This window comes from Strix uralensis, chromosome 13 (genome assembly GCF_047716275.1).
Source record: "Strix uralensis isolate ZFMK-TIS-50842 chromosome 13, bStrUra1, whole genome shotgun sequence".
Taxonomy (NCBI): domain Eukaryota; kingdom Metazoa; phylum Chordata; class Aves; order Strigiformes; family Strigidae; genus Strix; species Strix uralensis.
In genome coordinates, this window is record NC_133984.1 from 24,694,580 (window position 1) to 24,710,238 (window position 15,659).

The 15,659-nt window shown below is 55.1% G+C and overlaps 2 protein-coding genes across 2 annotated transcripts; both read right to left on the reverse strand.

The window, feature by feature from the left end:
- Positions 1–406: 406 nt before the first annotated feature.
- LOC141949093 (40-kDa huntingtin-associated protein-like) lies at positions 407–1,654 on the reverse strand. Its single transcript, XM_074882311.1, has one exon. The coding sequence runs from the start codon at positions 1,631–1,633 to the stop codon at positions 566–568; it is 1,068 nt and encodes a 355-aa protein (XP_074738412.1). The 5' UTR covers positions 1,634–1,654; the 3' UTR covers positions 407–565.
- Positions 1,655–7,414: 5,760 nt separating this feature from the next.
- Positions 7,415–14,750, reverse strand: LOC141949344 (uncharacterized). The gene is made up of 2 exons (XM_074882824.1): positions 8,541–14,750; positions 7,415–8,160 (listed from the first exon to the last, which is right to left on the reverse strand). Exon 1 carries the CDS (start codon positions 14,704–14,706, stop codon positions 12,577–12,579), a length of 2,130 nt encoding a protein of 709 aa, XP_074738925.1. The 5' UTR covers positions 14,707–14,750; the 3' UTR covers positions 7,415–8,160; positions 8,541–12,576.
- Between the last annotated feature and the right edge of the window lie 909 nt (positions 14,751–15,659).

The window sequence follows — 15,659 nt, forward strand, 5'->3', positions numbered from 1 at the left end:
CCGCCGGCTGTTCTACAGAAAGCGCAGCCAGGCCACCGCTGCTGGTCCCCTGACAACCACCTGCACGGCTGCGGCCTTTCTGTCCGCCACGAGAGCCAAACGCGCGGCCTCGCGCTGGACGCGGCGTCTCTCGTTTTCAGGAGGGGAAAACGAAAATCCAGCTCCTTGTAACGCGGTGGGGTTTTTAGAGAGAGCAGCTCCAGCAGCCTGCAGTTCCCAGGTGACAGACACAGGCGCCCCGGGCGAGCTCCTCCCCGCCGAGCGCAGGCAGGTCTCGGAGGCGCAGCCCGGCTCTGCCCCCCGCCGGCCCTTCTGCCGCGGGGCTGCGCTTTCTCGAGCGCGACGGCTTCCACCGCGCACAGCTCGCAGCTCGCTACGGCACAAGAGAAAGGAGCAGATGAACACACACGTTTGCCCGCCGATTATTACTCGCTTCCGCTACAGAGCTCGCCCGGGAGATGAAGAAGGGCACGGAGGCCGCGCGGCCGGAGGCTGGCGGGGGGCTCCGGGCCCGGGCGCCCCGCGGCAGCTCGGCCGGGCCCGTCCGTGCCGCCGGCGGCGGCGCTCAGAGGCCCTGCCCGGCGGGGCTGAGCATCTCCTGCAGCACCAGGTGCAGCAGGTGGTTCTGCTCGGCGCTCAGCAGCGGCCAGAGCTCGGCCTGCAGCGCCTTCAGCGCCTCCGCGTCCTTCTCCTGGCACGCCAGCACGGCCGACTGCAGCAGCAGGAAGAGCTCGGCCGGCAGGTAGCTCGCCGCCGGCGGCAGCCCGCCGCCCGCCCCGCCGCCGCCCCCGGGCCCCGGCCCCGCGCCGCCCTCCGCCGCCTCCCAGCAGTACTGCTCCAGCGTCCGCGCGTGCTCGGGCAGCAGCTTGGCGGGCGGCGGCTGCAGCAGCAGCAGCAGCAGCACCCGCGACACCTCGCAGCGCGCCAGCACGTCCAGGAAGGCGCCGCCGGGCGCGGCCCCGCCGCCGCCGCCCAGCCCGGCCCCGGCCAGCGCCTGCGCCCGCGTCAGCGCCGCCAGCGCGCCGGCGTAGTCGCGGCCCAGCAGCAGGCAGGAGGCGCGCTCGGCCAGGCAGCGCAGCGCCTCCAGGGGCAGCCGCGCCGCCGCCAGCAGCTCGGCCGCCCGCTGCAGGGCCGCGGCGGCGCGGGCGGGCCGGCCCGTGTCGCGCAGCGCCGCCGCCAGCTCCAGGCACAGCCCGGCCGCCAGCGCCGGCTGCCCCCGCTCCAGGTGCAGGCGGGCGGCGAAGGCGCCGCAGCTCTGCGCCGCCGCCACGTGCTCGCCGAAGCCGCCGCGCAGCCCCAGGCGCTGCCGCAGGTCCCGCTCCTGGCGCAGGAAGAGCCGCGCCGCCTCGGCCAGGGCGGCCGCCTCGGCGGGCCCGTGGAACAGGCTCTGGGCGCAGCGCGCCACGGCCAGCTGGCACCAGGCCGCGTAGGGCAGGCTCTCCTGGGCGCGCAGCTCCCGCGCCAGCGCCGCGAACTGCTCCGCCGCCTCCGCCACGTTCGGCTTCCGCAGGAACCGCCGCCGCAGCTTGGCCGACACCAGCCGGTACCGCGACAGGAAGTCCCCGTCCCCGCCGAGGCCCGGCCCGGAGCCGCCCGCCCCGCCGGGCCCGGAGCCGCCCGCCGCCGCCAGCATCGCGCGCGCCCGCCGGAACTGACGCGCCCGCCGCGCCGCCGCGCGCCGCCTCGCTGCCGCCGGCCAATGGGCGCCCGCGCCGGGGTCACGCGGGCGGCGGGGCGGGGCCGCGGCTGCTGCGGGCGAGGCGGCCGATGGGCGCGCGGCCCGCCGGGGCGGGGGCGTGGCTGCGCGGGGAGGGCCCCGCCCCCGGGCCCCGCCGGGGCTGGGCGGCTCCGCCCTCCCGGCCCCGCGCTCGCGGCCCCGCGCTCACGGCCCCGCCACGGCCCCGGCCCGGCAGGCGCAGGGCGGCGCAGCGAGGGCGCTGCGGGGCAGCCGGCGGCAGCCGCGTCCGGGCCCGCAGCGTTGACTCAAACGGCGGCGGGCGGCCAAAGGACGGGGCGGGGCGGGAGTCCCGGGGGAGCCCGAGCGGTGACGGGTGAACGCTCGCACCGGAGAGCGGCCGGCGGTCCGGACTAGCCCGAGCGCCCAGAGCTGACCTCGGGAACCGCCGGCGCTGCACATACCGGCACCGGAGGGGCAAGCGGCTGCCAGAGGCCACGGGCCGGGCAGGGCCGCGCTCCGCCCGCGAGAGGCCGCGCTCACGCCGTGCCGGGCCGGAGCCGCACTCAGCGGCGGTGCCGCGGCCGGGGAGCCCCGGGGGCTCCTCTGCAGCCAGCCTGCCCCCCGCTCTCTGCCCGCTCCCCGGGGTCCCCGCGCCAGGCTGGGCCGGCCGGCACTCGGCTTTCTGCTCGGCCCCGCCGGGCTCGGGGCACCGCGGGGTTGCCGGGGGCCGGGCACTTCCCGACGCGTGTCCCATGGACGCGCTGGGGAAAGTCCCCAAGGACGGGGCGGGCGTCGAGGGCTGGAAGTGACCTTCAAGCGCGGTGCTTCGCGTTGATGCCCGGAGTTCCACTCCTCCAATAAAACCACCCGGGCAGGACTGTGAGAAGGAGCCCTCTGCCCTCTGCTCTCAGCTCACCAAAGGTACCGCAGAGCTGCCGGGGGGAGCTGGAGTTTGATCCGTGATGTAGCTCGGCCCTCCGCGACTCTTGGGAATGAGTAGAACAGTCCCAAGCAGGGGACGGTGCTGCAGCATAACGAAGCTCACGGAACAGCAGCTCCCAACAGCTGCGCAGAGCACGAGCCGTCAGCATCTCCCGGTGCCGCGAGACGGGCTGCGAGCTGCGGGTCAGCGGGTGCTTCCTGCGCTGAGGCCAAGCAGGGGCAGGAATCGTCTGTCCTCAGGACTAAAGACCTTCTCCGTGTGGCCAGTCCCAGCAGTGCCCTGCCCTCTGCCAACCTCTACCCTGGGCTGGGCAGCACGGCCGGGCTGGGGCCATCCCAGCGGTACGAGCCGCTCTAATAGAATACATCCCTCCCTGCGAGCCGGGCCTCGCCTCTTGCCTTTATGCACTGTGGCTCCCACCCAGGGTGGCAGGAACCAGGAGCTCACTTTCAGGTGCCAGGCCGCTGTAGGAGGAACATGCTGGACAGGAACACGGGGGACGTGAGTGTGGCAGTGTGGTTATCCGTATGGATTTGTTTGAAAGTGGCAGACACCCGCCAGCTGATGCTGTGGAAATGCACTTTCAAATCTGGCCTTGCTCAGTTTCAGTTACTTCTATGACTGCTGGCTGGCAGGTCTGCTTAGGTTTATCTTTCCTAATTGCTCAGTAAGGGCTGGAGGTGAGGCTGATGCAGCACAAGATGCTGGGACAAGCTGGAGAAATCAGGGGTTTGACAGACTCCGACCTCTGTTCTTCAGGCTTTAAGTTCTCCACAGCAGGAAAAAACCCTCTTCCCTTACTCATCTATGCTGGCCCTGAGCAAAGCAGCACCTTGAGCTCACCCAGAGCAGGGATACTAACGGGGCATGGGGGAGCACAGCCAAGGTTTTTCAAATTAAACCTCATGCACCTGCTGGTAAAGAATCCAGCGGATCTGGATTTCATTCCTGTTTCCCAGAGCCACTAAGTCAGTATGTGACAGTGTCTTGTGGTGGAACAGAGGATGGCAGGTGACTCAGCCCATCCCCAGGTCTGGGTTAGGCTTCAGGGTCAAGCCTGAGGGTGCTGATACTGGGCATGCAGCCCATGGGCTGGGGAGCTCCTGCCAAGGGGAGGCAGATGAGCAGCAGTTTGGCACCGGGCTGGGAAGGAGCATTGCTGCAGCAGGGCAGCTGGCTCTGACACAAGCCCAGGTAGCGCCGCACCTGCCCATGGGCTTCCTGTGCGAGTCTCTGCCAAGGGGTAAGAGCAGAAAGGTACAGGGAGGGGTTTCTCTCCAGCCCGTGTGAACGGTGACTTGGCCTACCTTTGTGGAGTGTGAACACAGCTGGACCTAAAGCCTCTCACAAGGCAGCTGCAGGGTGGGAAGCAGGAGTGTAGGATGTAGACACCTCCTTTCCCCAAGTGAGACCCCATGAGCTGCCCGGAGCCACCAAGCTCCCCAGCAGGGATTTTGGTGCCGAGAACTCAGCGCTGCCTGTGCTGCCAACAGGCATTTCACACTGCTGACATGCGGACGCACACGGCCAGAGGACTGACTCACTTCTCTGGACCTGTTTCATCTACTGCCCTTTGGGGCTCGCACTGCAACATGAGTTCAGGTCCCCCCAGGGGGCACAGGGAGCTGCCTGGGCAGCTGCAGACAGTCGTATTTGTGGGAAGAGGGGCTGCAGTGCTTGCCATGGGGTTGGGAGGTTGCTGGGCTTGACCCTGAGCTCTGCCACCTCGGCTGTTGGTGCCCCCCTTCCCCTGAGTGCACAGCAGGGTGCTGCCCTGTCTTTGCTCAGGACGGCTGTGTATGGCTCCACTTGCTCTCTCAGCCCTGGCCAGACCCTGCTGCAGCAGCCGGTGCGCAGCAGCATACGCAAGGATTTCTCCTTTCCGCTGCCACCACCTGTCCGTTCCTCCCCTGCCTGCCAGGGCTATTTGCATCTGTGTGGGCACACCTCACGCTGCTCTGGGAGCTACATCCAGTAATGTGGGAACAGTTTGCAGTAGGATCTGCTCCATGCCCATGGCTGTCATGCTTTTGGTGTCTGGGATGAGGACTGGGGGACAAGCTACCTGCCCCCTCTCTGTGCAATTCCCATGCCCAGAGGAGCTGTCCTGGCAGCTCTGGTCTGTCTCCCTGCTGCCCCAGCCAGATGCTTGGTGTGGGCAACGCTGGGAGTGTCATTTGGGCAGGGCTGAATCCAGTGCCTGATCAGGACAGGCATCTCCAAGAAAGGGACCTTCAAGGACCTCCAGCTGAATCGCTTCGCCCTTGGCATGGGCAAAAGCTGGGAGAACTCCCTTCCTTCTGCCAGTGTAGACCCACGCTTGCAGCCCCGATGCCGTGGGATAGCTGTGAGTGGTGGCACAGCACTGTCCCCCATCTCCCTGTGGCTGAGTTCCCGGCATCCCCTGTGGTCCCCAAGGGAGGTGGATGATGTGGCATGGGGTGCTTTCATGAGGCATATTGGGTTCGGCTTACAACTTGACCCATGCTGGTGTGAATGAGCCAATTTGGAGAGAGCAGCGCCCTGGACTAGACTGCTGCTCTCTCCAAATCGGCTCATTCTCATAAGCTGCAGCCATGGCTAGCAGTGCTTGCTCAGGGAAGTAGGTGCATTGAAGCGCCTGCGTCAGGACAAACCCTTGCAAAATGTGCCCTCTCTCCAGGGCCAGAAGGAGAAAACCCCATCAAGCCCACATGGGAAGAGCAGGGAAACCATGGAGGATGTTTGTCGCAGTGAGAAATGTCATAACCAGGTAGGGACTTATAGGGGCCCCAGCAAGAGCAGGAACCGCTGTCAGAGCAGAGGAGAGGTGCTGAGAGACGTAGGTGACTCTGGGGTGGCTTTTCTTCTTGCTATGAGTCACTGGGATGTGAGTGTTGGGGAGGAAGAGGGGGTGGGGGGTACTGAGGCCAGCTAACTCAGGTTGGGGCTGGGGCTGAGTGGGAAAAGCTGGACTGACGCTGAGTGGGGAGAGTTGCGGGCTGAGCAGAAGGAGCCCAAGACAGTCAGGGACATCGGGACATCTGCCACACACATGGGCTCAAGCATGGCTGGAGTCGCACACAGGCATGGGGACTGTGGCACAGCTGTGCACACTCAAGCAAACTGCCACAGCCCTGCAGCAGTCACAGGCGTGCAGGCACACACAGAGCGTGTGTATCGCTGGACCGACTCTCATACACGAAGGTCACACGATGTACATACATGCACATACCCACACAGAGCTGCCTGTACATGCATGCAGCGCGGCGTGACGCGCACGCAGCTCCCTATGTGTGTATCTGTAGTCAGGCCGTGCACACACACAGGGGTCACTGCCTGCCCTTGCAGGGACCTGCACAGCCCCCGAGGTAAGAGGCACCGTGGTGGGTGCACATGCAGGTGCAGATGGATGCTGCAAGGATCCAGCCTGAAGCAATCAGGTGCCCGGTGGCATCACCCCCATGCAGCAAGCCAGAACTGTGAATTTGAGGCATTTAAACCGTGGTGGTTTTGTAGCACTGTGTGTCGCAAGCAGCAAATCCAACTAGCTCTTCTGCCCCCGTCCTAAAGCGCCCGAGGCTGGCTCTGCCCTGCAGTCCATGCCGTGGACGTATGAAGGGAGCAGAGAAGGCTGTTAGAGAAGTGGCAGGTGGGAAGGAAGTTGGAGGGTTTTGCAGCTATAGGTCCCTTGACATCATGGAAAGCAGGAAGAGGAGTGAAGGGTGAGGGGCTGGAAGGAGCCAGGCCTCCCATCCCTGTCCCGGGGAGACAGGAGCTCATGGGCCTCCCATCCCTGTCCCGGGGAGACAGGAGCTCATGGGCACGTGAAGTGTTTCTGGGGTCAGTCCCCAGCAGGGCTGGGCAGAGCTGGGCCATCACGGCTGCAGTGCCTCGGGGCGTGGGCTCGCTCCCTGCCTTCCCTCACTGGCGGAGGAGCCCTGTGGCCTTGCACCACGGACAGAAAAGCAGCTGTACGTAAAGTCATGAGAAGGGGGCTGAGACCAAAACCATGCAGGCACACACACACACACACAGCACCTGGAATCAGAGCTCCAGCCTAGCCCCCGGGACCAGCAGCACGAGGGCACCCGCCTGCACCATCACTGCTGGCCAGGAGCTACAGCCCTGTCCCACTGTCCTGCACCTTGCAAGTGCTGGGATCACTGAGGGAGAAGGGATGGACATGAGAGAGAGCTGGGTGGGAGGGAAGAGTCCAGTGGAGGGGGCCTTGCTCCTGAGGCAAGCCTGGGTATCTGACGTGAGAGCAGCAGAATGGTGATGAAGGAACAGCCGGTGTGGGTTTGATTTCCCAGCCTCAGAGGGGACAGCAGGAAGCTCTGACAGACCTCAGCAGTGTCCCTCAACAACGCCAGGATACCCATATGTATCATGCTGCATGTGGTCTGAATTCGTTTGCTATATATGCATTTAGTTGCTCACGTACAGTTGAAAATGTGTTTTTCCCCCTGCTGAGGAACCCCAGATTTTCCTATTCAGTAAGGTTTGCAGCCAGCTTCTACCACTTCAGTCTCACATCCTTCCTTAGCAGAGGGTAGCACAGAACAGCACAAGAGAAGCCAGGAGAAAAGACAGTTAGACAGCAGAGTGCTGCCAGCTGTCCGGACTAGCCTGTGGCAGGAGTGTGGTTGCCTGTTTTCTCACCAGTTTTGAACAGGCAGATTCTCTGTGGACGTTTCCCTGCAGGCCTGAGCCCCATGGAGGAGAAGGCAGTGCCAAAAAGCCAGCGTGTGAGCCTTGCAGACTCATGCTCCCGAGTCCCCAGTTGTGGCAACTGAGGCACGGACTCTCCATGAAGTGCGAAAGGAAAGACCCTTTATTACTACAATAGTACATACTTATGCTCTGGTTAAAGCTCTTACTTCATAATTAGCAAATCAGCAATCAGACAGCTATCAACCTTTTCTCCTATCAGCATGAGACCACTCTAACATGGGCTGTGCAGGCCAATCACCTTCTTGTTCACGCAGCAGTAACTTCTCACAGCTCAGTACTTTCCCACAGTTCCGTTGTTTTTCCCCGCCACCTCGGCACAACTCGGCAGTTTCTGATCTTTCTCCCAAGGCCTGTTTCTCATCAAAGCCTTGCTGCTTCTCCAGGGCTGTGCAGGGCTGACAGGCCGATGTTGACTTGCCTCTCTCCCACATCTCCCCCTTCTTTGTTCTGCAGCTGCACCTGCAAGACTTGTTTCAAAGCTTTAGCAATCTGGACAAACTTCAAAAAACACAGTATACATAAAATAATTCCACAAAAGGCTAAAACAATACAGCAGTTACAGTTACTAGTTGAAAAGAGTAGGCTGTTTTCACTGCCAATAATTAAAGGATATGACTAAATACTACAAAATAAACAGTAAGGAAGATAGAGAATAGCACACTTACTTAATGGGGTGCTAATATTCAGATCCGCAATTGCTGGGGAACCCTGGATGCAGCGAGGATTTAGAGTGCCCTTCCTTGCAAATTGGAAATCCTACGCGATGCGTCCATCCGTAGGTGAGGCATCCAGAGTCGCTGCAGGCAGGTCCAGCCTCATCTATCTAAATCAGCAGGTCAAAATAACTGGCACTTTTCTTTGAGCAGAAACATCTGATCTCATCCTCCTGTTGGGTTCCACCCAGAGCCTGGCCACCACTCAAGGGGGGAAAACCAAGGGAGTTTCTAATAAGGTCAAACACTTGAGTTCTTAATTCTTAATATTGCTAAAAGAAAGTTGAATACACACATTCTTGCAGCATTTCATCCTTATTAATAACTACATTTTGTCTAAGCTACATCTTTCACTAGTGACTAGTAAGCCTGTATATTTCATTAATGAATTGCAATTACTGTCAGCATTTTCTCTTAAAAGCGTTGGCAACTGCAGTGTGATTAAGGACAGACATAGTGTATTTTGCCCTATTGCAGTGGCAAGCATTACCCATCCATTCTGCTTTGGCTGGCTTGGAACCCAGGGGATAGTCAGTCCGGCTGTGAGGATGGTGCTGCAATGGTGACCAGGCAGGTCGCACCCATCTCGCTGGGATCCACTGCGGGCTCAGCAATACGGTTCCTGTTTTGCACTTGCGGTAGCACAGTTTCTTCACCAATCTTTATTCCGAATTCTTCTTCACTGTTTACCGCTCCCAAGGCTTACCGCCAGCTAATTCAACAAGGTCACTAGTGCTGTTATGTTCCAAAGACAGGCCAGACATCGCCCCCTTTCTTTTCCACTAACAACACAGTCTGCATTGCTCTATCAATCAAGCCTTGCACACGTTGTAAAATACGTGGTATACATAATAATACATGAGAATATTCCTACAACTATCAAAGTTGATTTTAAGATAGACTTAAGCCAGCCACTTATTCCCCATCCCCCTAAAAACTCATCAAGCCAACTATCTTGAACCTGTAACTTGGAAGCGTGTTCCTTCAAAAGTTGTATGCTCTCTCTTCCTCCAACACATTCCAAACTCTCAGCAAATGATCAGTCGAAGAGACCGCAAACCATCGGCACAGGGCACCCACAGCACCCACAGCCGGCTCCTGAGTGTCCACCAAAAGCTGCCTCTCACGCCTCAGGTATGGTCGCACACACCCTGCCGGTAACCACCGGGGACCGTGACCTGTGGAGACACAACATAACCTCTTCCCCAGGTTATTAAAGGATCTGGTCCTGCCCAGTTACACTCTCCAGGTTTTTTGCTCACACTTGAGCCTTGCCCTAGACTTCTTGTTGATCTGGTATCTGCGACAAGAAGTGACGCAATATTGGTGGCACCTGTGAGACAGGGGAAATGTTTAAAAAGTTCATGACATACAATGCCTTATTTAGCCTTCTGTGAGGTGCAGATTGATCCCCTCCATCTCCCCCTTTTTGTTGTTGCAATAGACGCTTTAGCGTGCCATGCGTACGCTCCACAACGGCCTGTCCGGTCACTGATGGGGAATGCCGGGCAGATGCTTGACTGCCCACTGTTGAAAGAAAGAAAAAAGAGAAACAGAAACATAAGCAGGTCCATTGTCTGTCTTAATCTGTCGTGGCACGCCCAAGGAAGCAAATGCAGCTAAAATGTGTTTTTGGGCATCGCGTGCTTTTTCACCTGTATGGCAGGACGCAGACACTGCTGCAGAAAAGGTACCAACAGACACAGGTACGTATTTTAACGTTCCAAATTCAGCGAAGTGAGTGACGTCGGATTGCCATAATTCTGAGGAGGTGAGTCCCCGAGGGTTGACACCACTAGCTGTTGAAGAGAGGGAGTCCTGCTGGCACTCAGGGCAAGTGGCAGTGATGTCTTTAGCCTGACGCCTTGATAAAGAAAACTGGTTTTGTATTGCCCTGGCATTTTGGTGGAAAAATGCATGTGAAAGCCGAGCTTGCTCAAAGACATCAGGTACCACCTGAGCCACCAGAGTCAACGCATCTGCTCATCGATTGCCTTCAACCAAAGGTCCAGGTAGTGCCGTGTGCGCTCGGATATGTACAATAAAATAAGAAGTCTTGTGATTATTTAATAATCGTAAAAGGGTGTGCATTAATGAATATAACAGTGGATTATTAACGTCCTTCGGACATGAATTCTCCATACACTGTACAAGATTGGCAACACAAGCAGAATCAGTAACAATGTTCATTGGGGTGTCCCAGCGTTGAAATACACGGACTACTGCAGCTAGCTCAACGATCTGTGGCGATCCCGGGGATCGAGTAATGTCTGATTGGGTCTTGCCATACCATGACTGACTTTCCCGTTTTTCCAGATCCATCAGTAAACACAGTCAAGGCTTGCAACGGCACATGGCTGCACTTTGGCATGCCATATGATAAAAAATTTTGCTGTAATAATTTATGTGACGGGCTGTGTACTAAAAGCTGTCCAGGGGAGTCACAGATCACTGTCTGGAATTCTAAAGACATTTGTATTAGCCACTGTAACATGTGCATAGTAACTGGAACAAGGATACACACAGGTTCCTGACCACCAAGTAATAGTAGGCGCTGCCTACCCTTCATGGTCAGTTGGGCAAACATTTCTGGATGAGTAGTGACCGTCTTGTGCATTTGGTGTGTCAAAATAAAAAATCCATTCAATAATAAGAGGAGAGTCACTAAGTGTTTCATCCCACTGAAACAGCAGAGCATAGGGCTGCCCTGGAGGGTTAAATAATACCAGTTGATATGGATGGCCGGGCACACATCACTTGTCTTTCTGAGATGGCGTTAGCTACACGGTGGAGATCTTTTTTCGCTTTCTCTGTAAGTGCTCTGGGTGATGTCAGTGAAGGATCTCCTTGCAAAATACCAAACAAGCTATGCAGATCATCATTAGTTAGGCCCAACAACGGCCGTATCCAATTTATGGCTCCCAACAGTTTCTGTAAATCATTTAAAGTCTTAACATCAGTTTTAAGTTCAACCTGTTGTGGGACAATGGTCTGTTCACAAATTCTCCACCCCAGGTAGTGCCATGGTGATGATCTCTGTACCTTTTCAGGTGCTATTTGCAACCCCATTTGAGATACTGAGTCTTTGGTTAAAGCAAGCTCCAATCATTTTCTGTTCATCATTTAGTGTGTGAATATCTGTATCGATCTTTAATTTCTGTGGTCGAATGGCAGCATCGGTTATGATCCACCCTAGGTACTTCCAAGGTGAAGTAAACTACTTTTTCAGGGGCTATTCTAAGGCCCCTTTTTGTCAATTCTCCATGCAAGTGATTTAATATAATTTCTGGTTGCATGTCTTTGCCAGCTATTAGTATATCATCCATGTAATGGTAAATGATTAATTGGGGAAACCTTTTCCTAATTGGTTCTAATGCCCAGGCAACGAAGACCTGACACATAGTAGGTGAATTTTTCATTCCTTGAGGCAACACTACCCAATGATAGCGTTTTGCTGGCTCGGCCTTATTGGTAGATGGAACAGAGAATGCAAATTTCTCTCTATCATCCTCATGAAGTGGAATGGTAAAAAAACAATCTTTTAGATCAATGATCAATATTGACCAGTACTCTGGTATCATTGAAGGAGAAGGCAGTCCTGGCTGCAAAGATCCCATGGATTCCATTACTGCATTGACCGCTCTTAAATCATGTAATAATTGCCATTTGTTGTTCTTTTTGGGAATAACAAAAATTGGAGTATTCCAGGTACTTTGTGATGGGACAATGTGGCCCGCTTGTAATTGTTCTCCAACTAAGTGATGGACAATTTACAGCCTTTCCTGTTTCAATGGCCATTGATCTATCCACACAGGTGTTTCTGTTTTCCATTTAAGTTTGAGGATGGGCTGCTCATCAATGGCCATCACTGAAAAGGCTGTGTAACCAATGTTGTTTTGACCTGACTCAGGACATCTCGCCCGAGTAACGTGATAGGAACTTGCATCATATAAGGTTTCGTGGTGACCTGAGCCCCATCAGGAAATTTGACTACAATGGGATCTTTGCTAATTTTGGTGGCTTGGGACCCCCCAATGCCAAACACTCCTGTTGCTGCTGCAATGGTAGGCCATGAGGTAGGTTACTGTTGAGCCGATATGATTGTAGTATCAGCCCCTGTATCTACTAACATTTTTAATTTCTTCCATGTCCCATCAGGGGATTGGATAATCATGTCACATTCTGGTTTTACTCTGCTTATATCAAGAGACAAATATACTTGCAGTTCGCCGGTTGATCCGAATCCACCAGTCCCCCGATTACCTTCTCCTACATTTGGAACACAGGCTTTAAACGGCACAGGCTGGGCTATTTTGCTACCTTTAGGAATAAACACAGGTGGCATTAACGTTTGAACCACTGTTTTTACAACACCAGTATAATCTGCATCAATTACTCCTAATAACACTTGAATGCCTTGACGAGTCATCGATGTCCTCCCTATTAAGAGAGCACTCAATCCAAACCTAACGGTCCTCTTACATTACTATCCACTAAGTGGACTTTCTGATCTTGTATTGCAATGTCTACTGCTGTTTCCACGTCCACTCCGGCACTCCCTGCTGTGGCAGAGGCGATATTGGACAGGAAACCACCTCCTGTTCCTGATGTTGAGCTTGCCATACACCTCTCATCTGTGTCTGAGCGCGAGGGGGATTTGCGCTCTTCTTCCAGTTTCCCGAGAGCCTTCTACACTCTTGAGTGTTATGATTATCTTTCTGACAATTATCACACCATTTTTTAACTTTTGGGTTCTTACATTGATTTTGAAAATGACCTTTCTTGCCACAATTGTAGCATTTTTCCCCCCGTTTCTCTCCCTTATTCTTAAAAAATGGTGCAACCACTTTGCGCACCGCAGCGGCACAGGCTGCAACATTGGCCTGTTGCATTCTTCGGTTGGTTAATTCAATCATGTCAGCTACAGATGCTCCCTGTGGGAGGGTCGCTAACAGCCGCTTGGCAGATGGATTGGCATTTTCGAAGGCCATTAACTTAAATATATTTTCTTTCATCTCTAGGGTCATGTCAGGTTGTTGTTCTAGAGAGTCATAAAGGCGATCTACAAATTTTGCAAAAGGTTCATTAAGTCCCTGTTTTACTGTTACAGACTTGTCCTGTCTCTTTGCTTCTGTGTCAGGTACAGACAGTAGGGCCTGACAGGCTATTGACTGTGATAGCCGTAACACTTCATTAGAAAAATTGACCTGTAAATCTACTGCAGTGAAGGGCCCTGTACCCAATAGCATTTGTGCTTGGACAAGATGAAGGGGATCACCCTGTGGGCGTGGACGAACCTGTTCTTCGTTAGCTAACTTCGTCCACGCGCTTTCGAATAGCATTTTTTGAGATGGAGTTAAAATAACTGCCGCTATTTGATCGATATCTTTTGGAATTAACAATGATGACAAGAAGATATAGTTAATGATTTGCTTGGTTAATCGATGATGGAGACCATTTTGGATTACTGAAGCCCTAGCCTTTTCAAGCAGCTTCCAATCTAAGGGATCCCACTCGTTGGCACCAGTAACACTATTAAAGGAAACTAGAAATGCTTGTACGCTTTCTGGGATAAAAGACCCTTCTACTATAGCATCTCTAAGAATTCGTTTCCATCGGCGTGTAACTACAGAGGCACTCCGCATCTGCGAAGAGAAAAGATGTGAAGTTGCAGGGTGAGATGGTGGGGACGCAGTCACTGTCTGTGATAATGACGAGAGGAAGGGACTGGTAGCAGGCACGGGAACTGAATTTTTGAGTGATGGATCAGGAGGAGCAGATGGTTGTGGTCCCGTATTTGATGAAAAGGTATATGAGTTTCGCTCCATCTTCTCTTCCTGCGCTGCAGCCAATTTCTCAAGTTTCTCTACAATCTGCAGGAGTAAGGTTTCAGTGTTTGAAGACCCAACTTGCGAGGCGGGCGTGTTTTCTCTGGTGGTGTTGCCTTGTGAGGGAGGCAGAGGGGGGTACAAGTCTTTCTTACCCACACCCTCATCTGCGTCCTGCCCGCTATTGGAGTCTTTAGACTCTTTCGGTTTCTCCTCAGTCCCTTTCCGGTTGGCATCAGACACACTTCCACTATCTCCAGCTCCTGATTGCGTAGCTTTGGGTCTAGCCCCCGTTGCTCGCCGCGGTCTTGGCGGCACGATTGATGAGGCAAATGGATTTTTCGGCTGACCCAGCGTGGCGGGAGCCACAAGCAGCGCAGAGCACCCCCCTCCCTTGTCGCTCCGGGGCGAGGGGGCCGGGCTGTCCCTCCGGCCGTGGCCGGGGCAGGGCGGTAGCGGCAGCGGCGGCGTGGCTGACATATCAGAGTTAGAAGCCGCCCCAAGAGCTGCAAAGGCAGAAGCCGCAGCTGCACGCTCACTACTCATCTCCTGTAGTGTCTCTCGGATTAGTTTCCATAGCGCGGTGTAACCGCTCACTTCTTTTGCCGACTTTCCTCCATCACTGACCAAGTCCCACAGCTGTTTCCCTATGGCTTCCCAGGTAGCGGCTTCAAATACATGCCCTGGACTGGGGATAAGTCCCTTCTCTTGGGTCCACTTTAATAAGCCTTCTAGGGTGGACTTGTCATACTTTATCCCTCTCATTGAGAGGATATGTTGGAGGAGTTTCACCACTGCTTGCTCATCCTTAGTAAGCATGGGCCCCATTCCTCCCTGGCCGCTGCCTCTCGCGGATCCTTAAAGTTAGAGCGCGCTCTTTCTCACCTTCAGATGCTGGGGCAGCGTCTGGATCAGTCTTGACCGGCTTTCCACCCGAGATCGCACATCACCGAGTCCTCATAAGACTTGTGCCAATCTGAGGGTCCCTGTTCGGGATCCACCTGCAGGAGATATGGACACGCACACGATCAATGTGATCAGACAATGCCAATTTATTGCAGTGAAGCAAGCCTTTTATAATGTTGGTAAAATCACATGATATGATCACATGGCACAATTCTTTCTGATTGGACAGTTAGCTTTGCACATGCGCCTTAAGCTCTCTCTTGATTGGATAAAACCTGCCACATCGACACTGTACAAAGTTCCTTCTCCACCCAAACCCACACCCTGAAGTTGTTTAACTTCCTGCGATCTTCCTCATTCTTTCCGGGTTATGTCCTCGCCGAAGCTGAGGCTTTACCAGTCTTGCTCATATGCAGGATTGCTCACATGTCCATTTCATCGCAGGAAATCCTTCAGAATCCCCACAAGTGAGGGCACATTTTACCAGAGGTCAACTTTGTGTCACTGTCTGAGCCCAAAATATTTGAGGCGTACCTGCTGATCCAAATCCTGAGTCACCCCGGCTTCTCGGCAGACTATTCGGGGGAGCTGTAGTAAAATAAACAAGCTGAGCAATTTTTGACCCTTTTGTTACTGAACACGGGGGTACAGGGGTCCAGGCCATAATTCTGATTTCCCCTTCATAGTTGGCATCTATGACCCCTGGTAAAATGAACAACCCCTGTAAGGTTGTAGATGATCTTCCCAGTAATAATGCACTTTTTCCGTTTCCCAACGGCCCATATACTCCTGCTGGTATCAAGGATACCCTGGTATCTAATGATGTTACTGACTCAGAGGCTGCCAGGTCCACGCCGGCACTGCCTCAGGTGGCT